The sequence below is a fragment of the Bos grunniens genome, chromosome 7 (genome assembly GCF_055505025.1).
Source record: "Bos grunniens cultivar Pamir isolate PY7600 chromosome 7, Bosgru_T2T1.0, whole genome shotgun sequence".
NCBI lineage: Eukaryota > Metazoa > Chordata > Mammalia > Artiodactyla > Bovidae > Bos > Bos grunniens.
In genome coordinates, this window is record NC_141171.1 from 17,364,364 (window position 1) to 17,381,356 (window position 16,993).

General features: G+C 46.4%; 2 protein-coding genes across 2 annotated transcripts; one reads left to right on the forward strand and one right to left on the reverse strand.

Annotated features, from left to right (window-relative positions):
• Positions 1 to 1,021: 1,021 nt before the first annotated feature.
• ACTL9 (actin like 9) lies at positions 1,022 to 8,721 on the reverse strand. Its single transcript, XM_086409737.1, has one exon. It carries the CDS (start codon positions 2,346 to 2,348, stop codon positions 1,098 to 1,100), a length of 1,251 nt encoding a protein of 416 aa, XP_086265863.1. The 5' UTR covers positions 2,349 to 8,721; the 3' UTR covers positions 1,022 to 1,097.
• Positions 8,722 to 13,179: 4,458 nt separating this feature from the next.
• Positions 13,180 to 15,636, forward strand: OR2Z1 (olfactory receptor family 2 subfamily Z member 1). Its single transcript, XM_086409738.1, has one exon. The coding sequence runs from the start codon at positions 14,487 to 14,489 to the stop codon at positions 15,417 to 15,419; it is 933 nt and encodes a 310-aa protein (XP_086265864.1). The 5' UTR covers positions 13,180 to 14,486; the 3' UTR covers positions 15,420 to 15,636.
• Positions 15,637 to 16,993: the final 1,357 nt, after the last annotated feature.

Consider the following 16,993-nt stretch of genomic DNA (forward strand, 5'->3'; position numbering starts at 1 on the left):
ATCATGCAGGGTGGGCAGAGGTGGAACTTAGGGGATGAGCTTTGAACATGGGATCCTTTAGTGAGTCACAGTAGGGAGAGACCCTGAGGGTCAGAATTGGGATCTTTGTAATGGGTGTGGGGGTTCAGCACTTGGGGGGATGTTCAGGACATCAGGGTGTCAGAAAATTTTGGATAATGAGAACTGAAAGGCCAATGAGAGGGTGGATTTGAGGTGCCCAGAACCAGATATGTCTTTGTGGATGGGCCTGGGAAGTAGACCCCAACCTGAGTTTGTAGGAGACTAGGATCCTACTACTACTACTACTAAGTCGCTTCAGTCGTGTCCGACTCTGTGCAACCCCATAGACGGCAGCCCACCAGGCTCCCCCGTCCCTGGGATTCTCCAGGCAAGAACACTGGAGTGGGTTCCCATTTCCTTCTCCAATGCATGAAAGTGAAAAGTCAAAGTGAAGTCACCCAGTCACGACCCCATGGACTGCAGCCTACCAGGCTCCTCCATCCATGGGATTTTCCAGGCAAGAGCACTGGAGTGGGTTGCCATTGGATCATGGAAGCTGGGTCTGACAGAGTTAAGACATGATGGTATGTGTGTGTGAGCAGTGTGGACTGATTGTGGGGGAGGGGGGTTCTGGGAGTCAGATTTGGGGTGTATCATGGGGCTTCCCTGGTGGCTCAGGCTAGAATCTCCGCCTGCAATACAGGAGACATGGGTTCGATCCCTGGGTCAGGAAGATCCCTTGGAGAAGGGAATGGTTATTCACTCCAGTATTCTTGCTGGGGAATCCCATGGACAGAGAAGAGCCTGGAAGGATACAGTCCATAGGGTCGCAAAGAATCGGACACGACTGAGTAATTAAAAATTTTCACTTTCATGGGAGGTGAATGCAGGCAGGGAAGAACCAGAGATATCTTGAGAGGCAGACCACCTTGGGTGGGGGAAGGTGAGTCTGTGGCGTGGGAACCAGGTGCCTCGGGATGGGTTCAGCAGTGGACCTGGGCGAAGGCAGGACAGAACCAGCTTGGGTAGCAGAAACTTTACTGCTCAGGACTGTCTCCCCGCCACCCCACCTCGCCAACACCCACCCCCGCCCCCGGTCAGTAGCATTTGCGGTACACGATGTAGGGCCCCTGTTCCTCATATTGCTCCCGCAGGACCCAGCAGGACTGGAAGGTGCGCAGCGAGGCCAGGATGGAGCCCCCGATCCACACGGAGAAATTCCTGGTTGGCTGGGCCATCACCACTACGTGTGCCTCTGGTGGCAGATTGCGGAGCAGTTCTGTTTGGAAGCGCGCCTGGAACCCGGTGAAGAGAGAAGAGCCCCCGCACAAGAGCACGTTCTGGGCCAAGTCGGTCCGCAGCTCCGCGGCCACTTTGGAAAGGCTCTGTTGGGCCATGGTGGGGACGCCCACGGGGGACAGCCCTGGGATCTCCGGGGGACTGAACAGCAACTCGGGGCACTGGAACAGCTCTTTGCCCAGCGTGACCGTCCGTCCATCTGGCAGCTTCAGGGTCTGGCGGCATTCCAGCTCTGGCCGGGCCTGTTCCTTCAGGAAGTCCGGGGCCACGTAGCAGTATCTGTGCTTGATGTTCTCCACCGTGTCCAGGTCCTGCTGTCCCAGGGGTAGCCCAGAGCCGAGCAGCATCTCCGCCAGGAAGGCGGTCAGGTGGGTGCCTGCCAGGTCCAGGCGCTGTGTGGCGTGGGGCAGGTTGTAGCCTTGGAAGACGGGCACGGTGTAGGTGACTCCGTGGCCCGTGTCCACCACCAACCCGCTGACCCGCCCGTGTGCGTAGACCGACAGCACTGACTGAGAAGCCACGTACATGGCCGGGGAGCTCAGCGACTCAAAAGCCACCTCCACTAGCTTCTCGCGGTTGGTGGAGGGGCTGAAGGGCGGGTCGGAGAACAGCAGCGGGTGGTCGCGGGTGGCCACGCGGAGGTCATGCTCCAGCATGTGGCGCCAGATGAGCTCGGCCGCATCCCAGTCCACCACGATGCCGCTGTGCACGGGTTGCACTAGCGTCAGCTCTGGGCGTTTGCGGGCTGCTTCGCCGATGAAGGTTTCCATCACCGGCTGCCCTGAGGTGGCCGGTTTCTGGGGCTGGCAGCCGACGATGGTGGCCACGGTATAGGTGGGCCAGGCCTGCCCGGCGAAGCCCACCTTACACGTGCCTGTGCCCATGTCGATGACCACCGCCCCGGTCTTTGGGGGCAGTCTGTCGCCCACCATGCTGGGGGGTTCCTGAGGGAGGGTGCTTTTTGCCAGGATTGAGCTGAGGTTCAGGCTAGGCTTGGGGATCTCCGGAGAGTCTTGGGGCTCTGAGGGGTTGCCCTGATTTGGATCCATGGCTGTGAGTAGTTGCCTGGGCTGCTTGGCAAAGCTGACTACTTTCCTCTGGGGTGCGGGTGGGGGAGAGGTGGGAGTGGAGAGGCTGGGCCTGGAGCAAGCACAGGCAGAGAGAGGGAGAAGGGGCTGGGCCGGGGGGGGGGGGCGGTCTGTGACATCATTCTGTTGCTCACAATGCAGAAGGGGGGGTGGGGGTAGGGGTGGACCCTTCCTTTCTGCGGAAAACCCCCAGAGTATTCATCTATTCTGAATTCCCTACCCTCACCTACCCACCCCAGTGCCAAATTTGGAGAAGGAATAAGCTAGAAGGTGTCCAAAGAGGAACCTCTGACCCAGCGCCCTGATTCAGTAAGACCCATGAATCCTTCTCTTGGTGACTTGTCTTGAAGTTATTTATAGTGTGGTCTCTAAGAGCTGCTCACAGTTCTCCTTAGAATATTAAAATATCGATCCTTAGAATATTAATCAGAAAGTGGTTGGTGTTAGGGTGACTTTTTGATTTCTTTAAGTACTTTAAAGTACATAGCTATTTATTTAACTGTGTGGGGTCTTTCATTGCAGCATGTGGGCTCTAGTTCCCTGACCAGGGATTGAACCTGGGCCCTGGGCATTGGGAACGTAGAGCCTTAGCCACTGGACCACCAGGGAAGTCCCGGCTTTTTGTTTTCCCAGAGGAAACAGAAACCAGCTTGGGATGGGAGGCAAAGAGAGACACAGACACCCCCTATACTAGATTCTTTGACATTTCTGCTTTTCCTGCTGCCTGAAACAGCCTCCCTTCCTGCAGGGCAGGAATTTGCTCTTCAAATCACAGCAGGAAAACATCTCCTTCTGTAAGTCTTCCTTGATTCCCTCTCCCTCTCTCTACTGCCTGGTGATGGTAGGAGCTGTCTGCCTTCACTGCAGGGACTTTATCTGCTTTCTCTTGGTGGAAGGGAGTGTCTGGGAGATACAGAAGGGAGCTTTCAGGATAGATAGGGCTTCCCAGGTGGCACAATAGTAAAGAATCCACCTGCCAATGCAGGACTGTGAGTTCTATTCCTGGGTCGGCAAGATCCCCTGAAGTGGGAAATGGCAACCCACTTTAGTATTCTTCCCTGGATAATCCTATGGACAGAAGAGCCTGGCAGGCTACCGTCCATGGGGTCACAAAGAGTTAGACACAACTAAACGAGTGAAAAACATCAACAATAAAATAGATCCAGATGGCTCAGTGGTAAAGAATTTGCCTATCAATGCAGGAGACACAGGAGACGTACATTCAGTCTCTGGGTTGAGAAGATTCCCTAGAGGAGGGCATGGCAACCCACTCCAGTATCCTTGCCTGGAGAACCCCATGGACAGAGGAGCCTGGCTGGCTACAGTCCATAGGGTTGCACAGAGTCGAACATGACTGAAGTGACTTAGCACTCATGCTGGTGTTTCACCTCAAAAAAGAAATGATAATTATGCAAGATAGTAGATGGTGGTAAGCATTTTGCAATATGCAATTGTATCAAATCAATCCATACATTTAAACTGACAGTGTTATATGTCAATTATATCTCAGTAAAACTGGGGAAAAAAAGCACCTCCCATCTCCCCCCTCATCCTCCACCACCCACCTCCAATGTGGATCTCAAACCCATTGCTTCTTGGGGGAGAACCTCTGCAATTGTAATTATTCTCCCATTTGTGGGTCATCTATCCAGGGGTATGGGTCTTGACTATACCATATCTTTGCCCTTCCTACCCATTTCATTGTGGTTCCTTCTTTTTTTTTTTTTTAAATTATTATGATGATATTGGCATACTTTTTTTTTTTTTTTTTTGGCCAAGCGGCACATGGATCCTAGTTCCCTGACCAGGGATGGAATGCGCATCCCCTGTGTCAAAAGTGTGGAATCTTAACCACTGTAGCACCAGGGAATTCCCCTGCTGTTCCTTCTTTATATCTTTAGATATAGAAGATCTTCTCTGTTAGTCTTCAGGCCTTCCTCATCTATAGCTGCTCTGTAAATAGTTGCAATTTTAGTGTGCCTTTGGGGAGAGGCAAACTCAAGTCCTCCTGGTCTGTCATCTTGGTCACTCCCCATCCATCCATCTTTGATGCAAATCAATGTGGTAGGTGTTGAGAATCCGAGACCCACCAGCCACTTCTCCATATCTCATTTTCTCTTTCCAACCTCCTGTCTGCATCAATAAATATTGATGTGTCCATGTGCCTTGGGTACCAGCTACACAGAAATGGCTAATAGCAGGTACCTTACCAGCATGTGTCTATGGTCTATGACAGTGTTACTCACATTGTGGTCCATAAACTGTTACCGTTTCTTAAAGAGAAAGGAACTTTGGAAGAAACCATAAATCAATATCACTAAACTTTCATTCAACCGATATTTCTTACACAGCAAGCATTTCTCAGTGAAGGAAGCAGTGTACTATATAACTTTCTGGTGCAAGCTCTTTATCTCCATGCGGACTGTCACCACTGCTTTGAGTACTGGTCTAGAGTTTGAAAAGATCCTTTCATGATGAATGTCAAATCCAGTTCGTAAAATTTGTTTGTACCTTGTGCTGAATCATGAAGCTTTATCCAGACTTAGGTAGAAAGCAATGAGATCAATGCTAAAGTATGCCATGGAGTAAGGTGGTGTGACACGCTGCCTGGGATCCTTTCCCAACTGGGACTCCAGATGTGCTGTGACACAAAACTTCCCAGCATTGCTGAAGTCTGGATGAAGTCAAAATCCAATTTGGTGATGTAGTCTCTGTTCTTTCTACTTCTCTTTTCTTTTAATGTTAGTATGTTGAAAGTAAGCTAGATAATTCTCTAATAAATACCTGTATTATTTATTTGTATATAATAAGAGGCTTATTTTGTTAACAAATCCTTTGAACCTGAGACAAAGTGAAAACTTCTGGCAAAACATTCCTTCAAGTGTTCAATATGATTCATTATTTGTATATATTGCAAAATGCTCACCACAATGAATCTAATTCACATCTGTCTCCATACATAGTTACACATTTTTTCCCCTTCATGATGAGAACTTTTACGATGCACTCTCTTAGGGACTTCCCTGTTGGCCCAGTGGCTAAGACTGTGCTCTCAATGCAGGGCAGCTAGATCCCTGGTCAGGGAGCTAGATCCCACATGCCACAATAAGACCCAGCACAGCCAAATAAATTAAAAAAATTAAAAGATCTACTCTCTAAGCAACTTTCAAACATGCAATACAATATTATTAAGCATAGTCACCACTCTGTACATTGCACCCCCCGACTTGTTTATTTTATTATTGGAAGAATGAACCTTTTGATCCCTTTCAGCTTTGTTTCAAGCAGCACTCTTGGCAATGTTGTAGGAAGGGGGACCCCTTCCAGGGCCCGAAACTGGGCTCTTGTCTAACACTTGGAAATAAATTGTCTGAGGAGACACATGTGCTGACAAAGCAAGAGATTTTATTGGGAAAGGGCACCCAGGTGGAGGACAGTAGGGTAAGGGAACCCTTTTATGGTGATGGGATTAGTTTCCGGGTTGTCTTCAGCCAATCATTCTGTCTCAGAGTCCTTTCTGGTGGTGCACGCCTTGTTCAGCCAAGATGGATGCCAATGAGAAGGATGCTGGGAGGTGGTCGGACATGTGGTGTCTCCTTTTGACATTTCCTGAACTCTTCCAGTTGGTGGTAGCTTATTAGTTCCGTGTTCCTTACCAGGACCTCCTGTCGTAAAACAACTCATGCAAATGGTTACTATGGTGCCTGGCCGAGGGCGATTTCAGTCAGTGTGCATCCCCTAACAGTAACTCACTCTGTCTTGGCCACTCCTGTGAATTCTTGTGGTGAGCATCCGTGATCCGGGTGGCCTGGCTCTCTGATCTCTGTCCTTACCCTAAGCTCTGGCCATGGGCACACAATAAACTCTCAACACTAGAACCATCTATGTCTAAACCATTGTATCTCCTGAGTCTTAAAGGCCCCTCAAGAATGGAGTTTAGAGGAAGGAATTTCCTGACCCAGGAAAACTGTCTCCTGACTGTTCCCCTACCATCATTGTCTCATTATTTAATGCAGAGGAAATATCCTGGACTTCAGAATTTCTTTTTTCCTTTTGAGCATGGGGCCCATTGGCAGTAATGCATTGCCACACCCCTTCCTCCTAATTAGATGCTCAAAGAAGGGCTTGGATATCTGTCACATGCAAAGATCCACATCAGTGATGCCCATCCTGCCTTTGGTTGAGATGAGTGAATGTTTTTCCATTATCCTCCAGGGACAATCCAAATAGCCAGGCTTCTTGGCTTCTGCTGCAACTCATTCTCCCTCTGGCAGAAAGACCCAGAGGGACTGATGATGCAACAGTGCTCTCTGGAGCCTCAGCTCCTAGATGATGACATCTAAGTCTGCAGAGACAGAGGAAACCCTGGTGAAACCCATGGCATGGGAATCCAGGGAGGTTTTATCAGGGACAATCCTGGAAGAAAGGTGTTGACATGCAAATGGGGTGTTGAGAAAGGTTCTTCAGTCTACACACAGACCTTGGTAAGTGGGGCAGAGGACTTGGAACTCAGCCAGCCTTCTGGGGGTCTTGGGGATGCAGGCTTGATTTAGGAGTTAGGCATTAGTGGTGGGATGGAGCCAAAGAACTGACGAAATTTTCCATGGATATACTGGCTTGAGTCAATACAGGTACTTGAATGGAAAGATGGGTTCTTGTCTATTTCTTTGATATTCGCTAACTGGCAGGCAGCTATCTTATTATATTGAATACTTATTAATTCCCTGTCTGTCTTTGTTGTTATGAACCCAAGAAGGTCAGTCCTCCAGACAGCAGAAAGTCATCTCTATTGATGTGCAGTCCATGTTGAATGTCAACCCATGCTGACCTTCTAGAAAAGCTCTTGGAAGCTGCCAAGCACTGGTACCTGACCATGGTCTCAGAGCCAATGCCAGAATGACTTGTATGGCATGGGTTGGGGGCACCTTTAGCTCACTTTCTGAGGACTGGCCATCCACAAGGGTGCTTCCTCTGAGGAATTCTGAGTTCTGAGCTCCTGGGCAGAAGAGTGGAGCCTTTTCTCTAAGAAAGAGGCAACATGCAGAGTCGAGAGTGCTCAGAATTTGGACTCCTTAAGACAGATTCCAAATCCTAGCCTGCTTTCTTAACAGCTGTGTGACATTAGTTAAGTCACTCACCGTTTCTCAACTCATTTGTCAGTAACATTAGTTCTAACACAATAGTGTTTCCCTCACAGAATGTGTTCATTCACCTACTGTTTATTGAACAGGATCTGCTGTGGATCGTTGAGCAGGGGTAATTGAATGTGAGGATTAAATCAACAATGTCAGTGACAGGGTTCTGATTATTAAGAGGATGAAGAGTCCAGATCTTACCTGGTCATGGTGGAGAGATGTGAGAATTTTAAGGGCAACCAGAAAGTGAATAACGCCAGCCCCTTTCCCCAGGTCACTCAGCATCAGCAGAGGGCCCCCCAGATCAAAATTTTGGTATCATGCAGGAAAATGGGGAAAGGAAGAGTAATATACAGTTTGGAAACTTGCCAAAGGAGATCCTCTTGGACCCAAATGAGAAGCAATGTTGTGAGTCACAGTAGGATAATCCAGCTCAGATTTGAGTGAATCCTGGCTAGCTGTGCCCAGCTCTTGGAGGAGGTTGGAAATGTTTTTTTTTCCAAGAGATTTTGTAGGAGAACGAGTTTATCAAAAGCTTAGGACACAAGGGAATCACAATCAGAGTCTCTAGCCACCAAAGAACTTCAGGCTAGAGATTCCAAAAACCCAGAGGTTTAGAACCCATCTCTTTAAAGATGCATCAACAGTGGGACCACCTGGGAATCCTGGAAGGAAACGTAAGTTTGTAGGCACACAGGACTGAGTGTGTGTGAGTGTGTATAACAAATTCGAAATGTATAACTACAGTGCTTGGGAGGAGTGTGTAGAATGCAAAGGGAAAAATGGGAACTTTGGAATTGGATCCCTATGCTATGCTATGCTATGCTACGCTGTCACTTCAGTCATGTCCGACTCTGTGCGACCCCATAGACAGCAGCCCACCAGGCTCCCCCGTCCCTGGGATTCTCCAGGCAAGAACACTGGAGTGGGTTGCCATTTCCTTCTCCAATGCATGAAAGTGAAAAAAAAAAAGTGAAGTCGCTCAGTCATGTCCGACTCTTAGCGACCCCATGGACTGCAGCCTACCAGGCTCTTCCGTCCATGAGATTTTCCAGGCAAGAGTACTGGAGTGGGGTGCCATCGCCTTCTCCGAATCGGATCCCTATTTTGTTCAAATCTTGATTCTGTTACTTGTTGCTGGACAAGTCACCAGACTTCTCTGAATATCTGCTTCTCATCCAAAAAATACAGAAAAACAGCAAGACCTATAGTCAGTGTTTCTTTTTTTATTGTTATAAAATATATATTGTTGTTGTTCAGTTGCTCAATTGTGTCGGATTCTTTGAGGCCCTATGGACTGCAGCACACCAGGCTTCCTTCCCTGTCTTTCACAATCTTCTGGAGTTAGCTCCAATTCATACCCATTGAGTCTGTGATGCTATCTAACCATCTCATCCTCTGTTGTCCCCTCCTCCCGATGCCTTTAATCTTTCCCAGCATCAGGATTTTTCCAATACATAATTTTAATACATAAAAATTACCATTTAGACTACTGTCAGTTTAGTTCAGTTCAGTCGCTCAGTCGTGTCTGACTCTTTGCGACCCCCATGAATCGCAGCACGCCAGGCCTCCCTGTCCATCACCAACTCCTGGAGTTCATTCAGTCTCACATCCATTGAGTCAGTGATGCCATCCAGCCATCTCATCTTCTGTCGTCACCTTCTCCTGCCCCCAATCCCTCCCAGCATCAGAGTCTTTTCCAATGAGTCAACTCTTCGCATGAGGTGGCCAAAGTACTAGAGTTTCAACTTTAGCATCATTCCTTCCAAAGAAATCCCAGGGCTGATGTCCTTCAGAATGGACTGATTGGATCTCCTTATAGTCCAAGGGACTCTCAAGAGTCTTCTCCAACACCACAGTTCAAAAGCATCAATTCTTCGGCACTCAGCTTTCTTCACAGTCCAACTCCCACATCCATACATGACCACTGGAAAAACCATAGCCTTGACTATACGGACATTTGTTGGCAAAGTAATGTCTCTGCTTTTCAATATGCTATCTAGGTTGGTCATAACTTTTCTTCCAAGGAGTAAGCGTCTTTTAATTTCATGGCTGCAATCACCATCTGCAGTGATTTTGGAGCTCAAAAAAATAAAGTCTGACACTGTTTCCACTGTTTCCCCATCTATTTCCCATGAAGTGATGGGACCAGATGCCATGATCTTCGTTTTCTGAATGTTGAGCTTTAAGCCAACTTTTTCACTCTCCACTTTCACTTTCATCAAGAGGCTTTTTAGTTCCTTTTCACTTTCTGCCATAAGGGTGGTGTCATCTGCATACCTGAGGTTATTGATATTTCTCCTGGCAATCTTGATTCCAGCTTGTGCTTCCTCCAGCCCAGCGTTTCTCATGATGTACTCTGCATAGAATTTAAATAAGCAGGGTGACAATATACAGCCTTGATGTACTCCTTTTCCTCTTTGGAACCAGTCTGTTGTTCCATGTCCAGTTCTAACTGTTGCTTCCTGGTCTGCATACAGGTTTCTCAAGAGGCAGGTCAGGTGGTGGTGAGGAGATACCCCTCACCTTAATCTGATTTCAGTGTTGACCATCTGGTGATGTCCATGTGTAGATTCTTCTCTTGTGTTGTTGGAAGAGGGTGTTTGCTATGACCAGTGTGTTCTCTTGGCAAAACTCTATTAGTCTTTGCTCTGCTTCATTCTGTATTCCAAGGCCAAATTTGCCTGTTACTCCAGGTGTTTCTTGACTTCCTACTTTTGCATTCCAGTCCCCTATAATGAAAAAGACATCTTTTTTGGGTGTTAGTTCTATAAGATCTTTTAGGTCTTCATAGAACCATTCAACTTCAGCTTCTTCAGCATTACTGGTTGGGTCATAGACTTGGATTACTGTGATATTGAATGGTTTGCCTTGGAAATGAACAGAGATCATTCTGTCGTTTTTGAGATCACATCCAAGTACTGCATTTCAGACTCTTTTGTTAACTATGATGGCTACTCTATTTCTTCTAAGTGATTCCTGCTCAAATTAGTAGATATAATGGCCATCTGAGTTAAATTCACCCATTCCAGTCCATCTTAGTTAGCTGATTCCTAGAATGTCAATGTTCACTCTTGCCATCTACTGTTTGACCATTTTCAATTTACCTTGATTCATGGACCTAACATTCCAGGTTCCTATGCAATATTGCTCTTTACAGCATCAAATCTTGCTTCTATCACCAGTCCCATCCACAATTGGGTGTTGTTTTTGCTTTGGCTCCATCCCTTCATTCTTTCTGGAGTTATTTCTCCACGGATCTCTAGTAACATATTGGTCACATACCAACCTGGGGAGTTCATCTTTCAGTGTCCTATCTTTTTGCCTTTTCATACTGTTTATGAGGTTCTCAAGGCAAGAATACTGAAGTGGTTTGCCATTCCCTTTTCCAGTGGACCACATTCTGTCAGACCTCTCAGCCATGACCTGACCATCTTGGGTGGCCCCACATGGCATGGCATAGTTTCATCGAGTTAGACAAGGCTGTGGTCCATGTGATCAGATTGGCTAGTTGTCTGTGATTGTGGTTTCAGTCTGTCTGCCCTCGGATGCCCTCTCAGTGCCTACCATCTTACCTGGGTTTCTCTTACCTTGGACATGGGGTATCTCTTCATGGCTGCTCCAGAAAAGCGCAAGAAAATTAGAGATACCAAGGGAACATTTCATGCAAAGATGGGCTCAATAAAGGACATAAATGTATGGACCTAACAGAAGTAGAAGATATTAAGAAGAGGTGGCAAGAATACACAGAAGAACTGTACAAAAAAGATCTTAATGACCCAGATAATCAACATGGTGTGATCACTCACCTAGAGCCAGACATCCTGGAATGTGAAGTCAAGTGGGCCTTACGAGGCATCACTATGAACAAAGCTAGTGGAGGTGATGGAATTCCTGTTGAGCTATTTCAAATCCTAAAAGATAATGCAATGAAAGTGCCGCATTCAATATGCCAGCAAACTTGGAAAACTCAGCAGTGGCCACAGGACTGGAAAAGATCAGTTTTCATTCCAATCCCAAAGAAAGGCAATGGCAAAGAATGCTCAAACTACTGCACAATTGCACTCATCTCACATGCTTGTAAAGTAATGCTCAAAATTCTCCAAGCCAGGCTTCAGCAATACGTGAACTGTGAACTTCAAGACGTTCAATCTGGTTTTAGAAAAGGCAGAGGAACCAGAGATCAAATTGCCAATATCTGCTGGGTCAATTGAAAAAGCAAGAGAGTTCCAGAAAAACATCTATTTCTGCTTTATTTACTATGCCAAAGCCTTTGACTGTGTGGATCACAATAAACTGTGGAAAATTCTGAAAGAGATGGGAATACCAGACCACCTGACCTGCTTCTTGAGAAACCTATATGCAGGTCAGGAAGCTACAGTTAGGACTGGATATGGAACAACAGACTGGTTCCAAAGAGGAAAAGGAGTACATCAAGGCTGTATATTGTCACCCTGCTTATTTAACTTCTATGCAGAGTACATCATGAGGAACGCTGGGCTGGAGGAAGCACAAGCTGGAATCAAGATTGCCGGGAGAAATATCACTAACCTCAGATATGCAGATGGCACCACCCTTATGGCAGAAAATGAAGAACTAAAGAGCCTCTTGATGAAAGTGAAAGAGGAGAGTGGAAAAGTTGGCTTAAAGCTCAACATTCAGAAAACTAAGATCATGGCATCCAGTCCCATTACTTTTGGCAAATATATGGGGAAACAGTGGAAACAGTGTCAGACTTTATTTTTCTGGGCTCCAAAATCACTGCAGATAGTGATTGCAGCCATGAAATTAAAAGGTGCTTACTCCTTGGAAGGAAGGTTATGACCAACCTAGACAGCATATTGAAAAGCAGAGACATTTTTTGTTGACAAAGGTCCGTCTAGTCAAGGCTATGGTTTTTCCAGTGGCCATGTATGGATGTGAGATTTGGACTATGAAGAAAGCTGAGTGCCGAAGAATTGATGCTTTTGAACTGTGGTGTTGGAGAAGACTCTTGAGAGTCCCTTGGACTGCAAGGAGATCCAACCAGTCCATCCTAAAGGAGATCAGTCCTGGGTGTTCATTGGAAGGACTGATGCTGAAGCTGAAGCTCCAATACTTTGGCCACCTAATGTGAAGGGCTGACTAATTTGAAAAGACCCTGATGCTGGGAAAGATTGAGGGCAGGAGAAGGGAACGACAGAGGATTAGATGGTTGGATGGCATCACCGACTCAATGGACATGGGTTTGGGGGGATTCCAGGAGTCAGTGATGGACAGGGAGGCCTGGCATGCTGCGGTTCATGGGATCTCAAAGAGTTGGACATGACTGAGTGACTGGACTGAACTGAACTGAAGCCATGTCTGACTCTTTGTGATCCCATGGACTGCAGCACTCCAGGCTCCCCTGTCCTTCACTGTCTCCCAGAGTTTGATCAGATTCACGTCCATTGAGTTGGTAATGCTATCTAACCATCTCATCTCATCCTCTGCCACCCTCTTCTCCTTTTGCCTTTGATCTTTCCCAGCATCAGACTCTTTTCCAATGAGTCGACTCTTCAAATCAGCTGGCCAAAGTATTGGCATATTGAAGTGTTAATTGTGAAATAGCCAGATACCCACTATACAGTCAGTGCTCAGTTGGTGTCAGCTCCTCTCAAGATGAGCATAGTGAGTGAACAGAGCAAGACTAGGTTCATTTTGACTCTTAAATAGCCCTTGACATTTTACCAGCTGGGACTGGTAAAATTGGTGACTAAGGTAATTGATTGGTTCCACATTGGCAGAAAATTGTTAAGGATTGTTAAGGATTAGTTTTTAAGTTTTTCTTTATGAAGCCGTGGAAATAGTGAGATATTCCCAGGATTTATTTAATATAGTTTTAGACTGGACTGCCAGGGAAGTCCCCAGACCATCAATTTGATCCCAGTGCTTGCTCATCAGATTTCTCTTTAATCCAGATTCTCATCCAGGCTACTGGACCAGATCTTTCTCTGTTTTCTTGCTTGGTTTGTTGATTCAACTCCATCTATTTACCAGTCCTTTTGGAATATTACTTCTGCTTTGGCCCCAGCACCACTCGGATGAGGGGTATTGAGACATTCTACTGGGGTTGTGTTCTTTGACTTGGGCCATGAAATTGGGACTGCAAGAGTCAGTGGGAACACAACTTTGTAAAGCAACTATGTGTGTGTGTGTGTGAGTCACTTAGTCATGTCTAACTCTTTTTGATCCCACGGACTGTAGCCCACCAGGCTCCTCAGTCCATGAATGCTCCAGGCTAGAATACTGGAGAGGGTTGCCATTCCTTCTCTAGGGAATCTTCCCAACCCAGGAGTTGAACCCAAGTCTTCTACATGTCTCCTTCGAGGCAGGCAGATTGTTTTACTGCTGAAAGCAACTATACTCCAATAAAAATTAATGTTTAAAAAAAGTGAAAGTGAAGTCCCTCAGTTGTGTCCGATTCTTCACGACCCCATGGACTTGCAGCCTACCAGGCTCCTCCATCCATGGGATTTTCCAGGCAAGAGTGCAGGAGTGGATTACCATTTCCTTCTCCAGGGGGTCTTCCTGACAGAGGAATCGAAACCGGGTCTCCTGCATTGCAGGCAGACGCTTTACCATCTGAGCCACCAGGGAAGCCCATTTAAAAAAGGGGAAAAACTAAATTGCTATTATTAAAAAAAAAAAGAGTAAGTAGGTAGCTCTTGATCAACGTGTGGCCAAGTATCTCATTCAGAGGTTCCAGTTATGGTTTTCCCATCCTATGCCTGTGACAGACATTACTAATCAATCATGCCTTTTTCTACCTATTAATCTTAGCTGTGACCTCATAGTTCTCAAGATGGCACTCCAGGCAGCCTTTACCAATCAATAGCCATTGGCACGTGGGATGAGACGTACATACCAGCCCCAACTTGGGCTTCTTGCCATGGATCTCCAGTTCTTCTTGCAGCAAAAGTATGTTGTGTAAAATACGACAGATATGAATCAGTCAGTGGCTTCTGACTTCATTCTGGTGGGGCTCTTCAGCCGCTCAGGGTCACCTCAGCTACTGTTCTTCCTGGTGGCTGTCATGTTTATCATGGGGCTTCTGGGCAACACCACTCTGCTCTTCCTGATCTGCGTGGACTCCCGGCTCCACACACCGATGTATTTTCTGCTCAGTCAGCTCTCCCTGTTTGATGTTGGCTTCCCCCTGGTCACCATCCCCAAGATGGCCTCAGACTTTCTGCAAGGAGAAGGTTCCATCTCCTTTGGGGGTTGTGCAGCTCAGATATTCTTCCTCACGCTGATGGGTGTGGCTGAGGGCATCCTGTTGGCCCTCATGTCCTATGACCGTTATGTGGCTGTGTGCCACCCGCTGCAGTATTCTCTGCTCATGAGGCGCCAGATGTGCCTGCTCATGGTGATCTCCTCCTGGCTGGCGGGTGTGCTCAATGCATGCATCCAGACCTCCATCACTCTGCACTTCCCCTACTGTGCCTCGCACACCGTGGACCACTTCTTTTGTGAGGTTCCTGCGCTGCTGAAGCTCTCCTGTGCGGACACCTCCACCTATGAACTGGCGCTGTCCACCTCGGGAGTGCTGATCCTGGTGCTTCCCCTTTCCCTCATTGCCACTTCCTATGGCCACGTGTTGGGGGCTGTTCTACGTATGCGCTCAGAGGAGGCCCACCACAAGGCCTTCACCACCTGCTCTTCACACATCACAGCAGTGGGACTCTTCTATGGAGCAGCTGTGTTCATGTACATGGTCCCGGGTGCCTACCACAGCCCACACCAGGACAACATGGTCTCCCTGTTCTACAGCCTTATCACCCCCACACTCAACCCCCTCATATACAGCCTGAGGAACCGGGAAGTGTGGATGGCTTTGGTCAAAGTTCTCCGCAGACCTGGGCTCAGGGCAAAGTGATAATCACAGAGGGAGCTGCGGGTGTGATCTTAGTGGTCCTCCATTCCACCCATCTCACCCAAGTACCAATTTATGGTGCAGCTGCTAAGGCCTTAGATCCAAGGCTAAGTGTCTGCCCAGCTTCTTCCCATCCCTTGAGGAGTTGGGTTCATGTTTTCTCGCATGGACTTGTGGAAAGCAATAGTAGCAGTCCTGTATTAAAAAGAAATATACTTTTAGTGTATTCTTGCCCTATTTTTAGCACTATTTACATGAATAGAAGGGGGACTTCCATTCATGGCTCAGACGGTAAAGAAATTGCCTGCAATGCAGGAGACTCAGGTTCCATCCCTGGGTCGGGAAGACACCCTGGAGAAGAGAATGGTTACACACTCCAGTATTCTTACCTGCAGACTTCCATGAGAAGCCTGGCAGGCTACAGTTCATGGGGTCACAAAGAGTCTGACATGACTGAGTGACTAACACACATGCATGAATGGAAGACCCTACTTTGTAAACTTGAAATTTCCTTGTTATTGAATTGATAATTATACTAGTAATAATTAACGTTTTTGACCAATTGATCTACTGAGTAAATGTTATTTTGTCCTCATGACAGCTTTTGAGATGTAGTGACTATGATGTGTTATGTGTAAGAAAAAAGACTCAAAAAGGGAAAATAAATCATCAGTGGTCAAACTTCCAGGAAGTGGCACAGCTGGGGCTTGAGCCCATGATGTTCTGATGCCAAACTATTGTGCTATTTGACTGCTAAGCAGTGATCTGTTACCTGCCATAGGTGTGTGTGTATATGTATAAAGATGGAAAAACCATGCATATCTCCTTAAAAAATGAAATATGGAGTGTTTCATTTGGAACCCTAAAAAGAAACTCCATCTTTGCTCTTAAGCCCAGCCTTGAAAACAGTTGTAAACAAGAGCAACTGAAACAAAAAAAGCCAAAGTGTAAATATTGAACATAAATCATTAGTCTGCTTCATGTTCATTAGACATCCAAACTTTATTTTGCCCTTGGTTAGATAACTAAAATAAGTGCTTGATTTTTAAAAAATAGATTTAAAACTATATATTTCCTAAAGAAATAATATTTGCTTTTCTCTTTATTTCTTCCTGCTTTCCTTGATATTCTTTTGTTCTTTTAAAAAGATTCTTCATTTTTAAAATTAAGTTAAATACTTTGCATGAGTTAAAAAATGTTTTCGGTGAAATATTTCTTCTCAATGATCTGCCTCTTGAGAAACCTATATGCAGGTCAGGAAGCAACAGTTAAAACTGGACATGGAACAACAGACTGGTTCCAAATAGGAAAAGGAGTACGTCAAGGCTGTATATTGTCACCCTGCTTATTTAACTTCTATGCAGAGTACATCATGAGAAACGCTGGGCTGGAAGAAGCACAAGCTGGAATCCAGATTGCCGGGAGAAATATCACTAACCTCAGATATGCAGATGACACCACTCTTATGGCAGAAAGTGAAGAGGAACTAAAAAGTCTCTTGATGAAAGTGAAAGAGGAGAGTGGAAAAGTTGGCTTAAAGCTCAACATTCAGAAAATGAAGATCATGGCATCTGGTC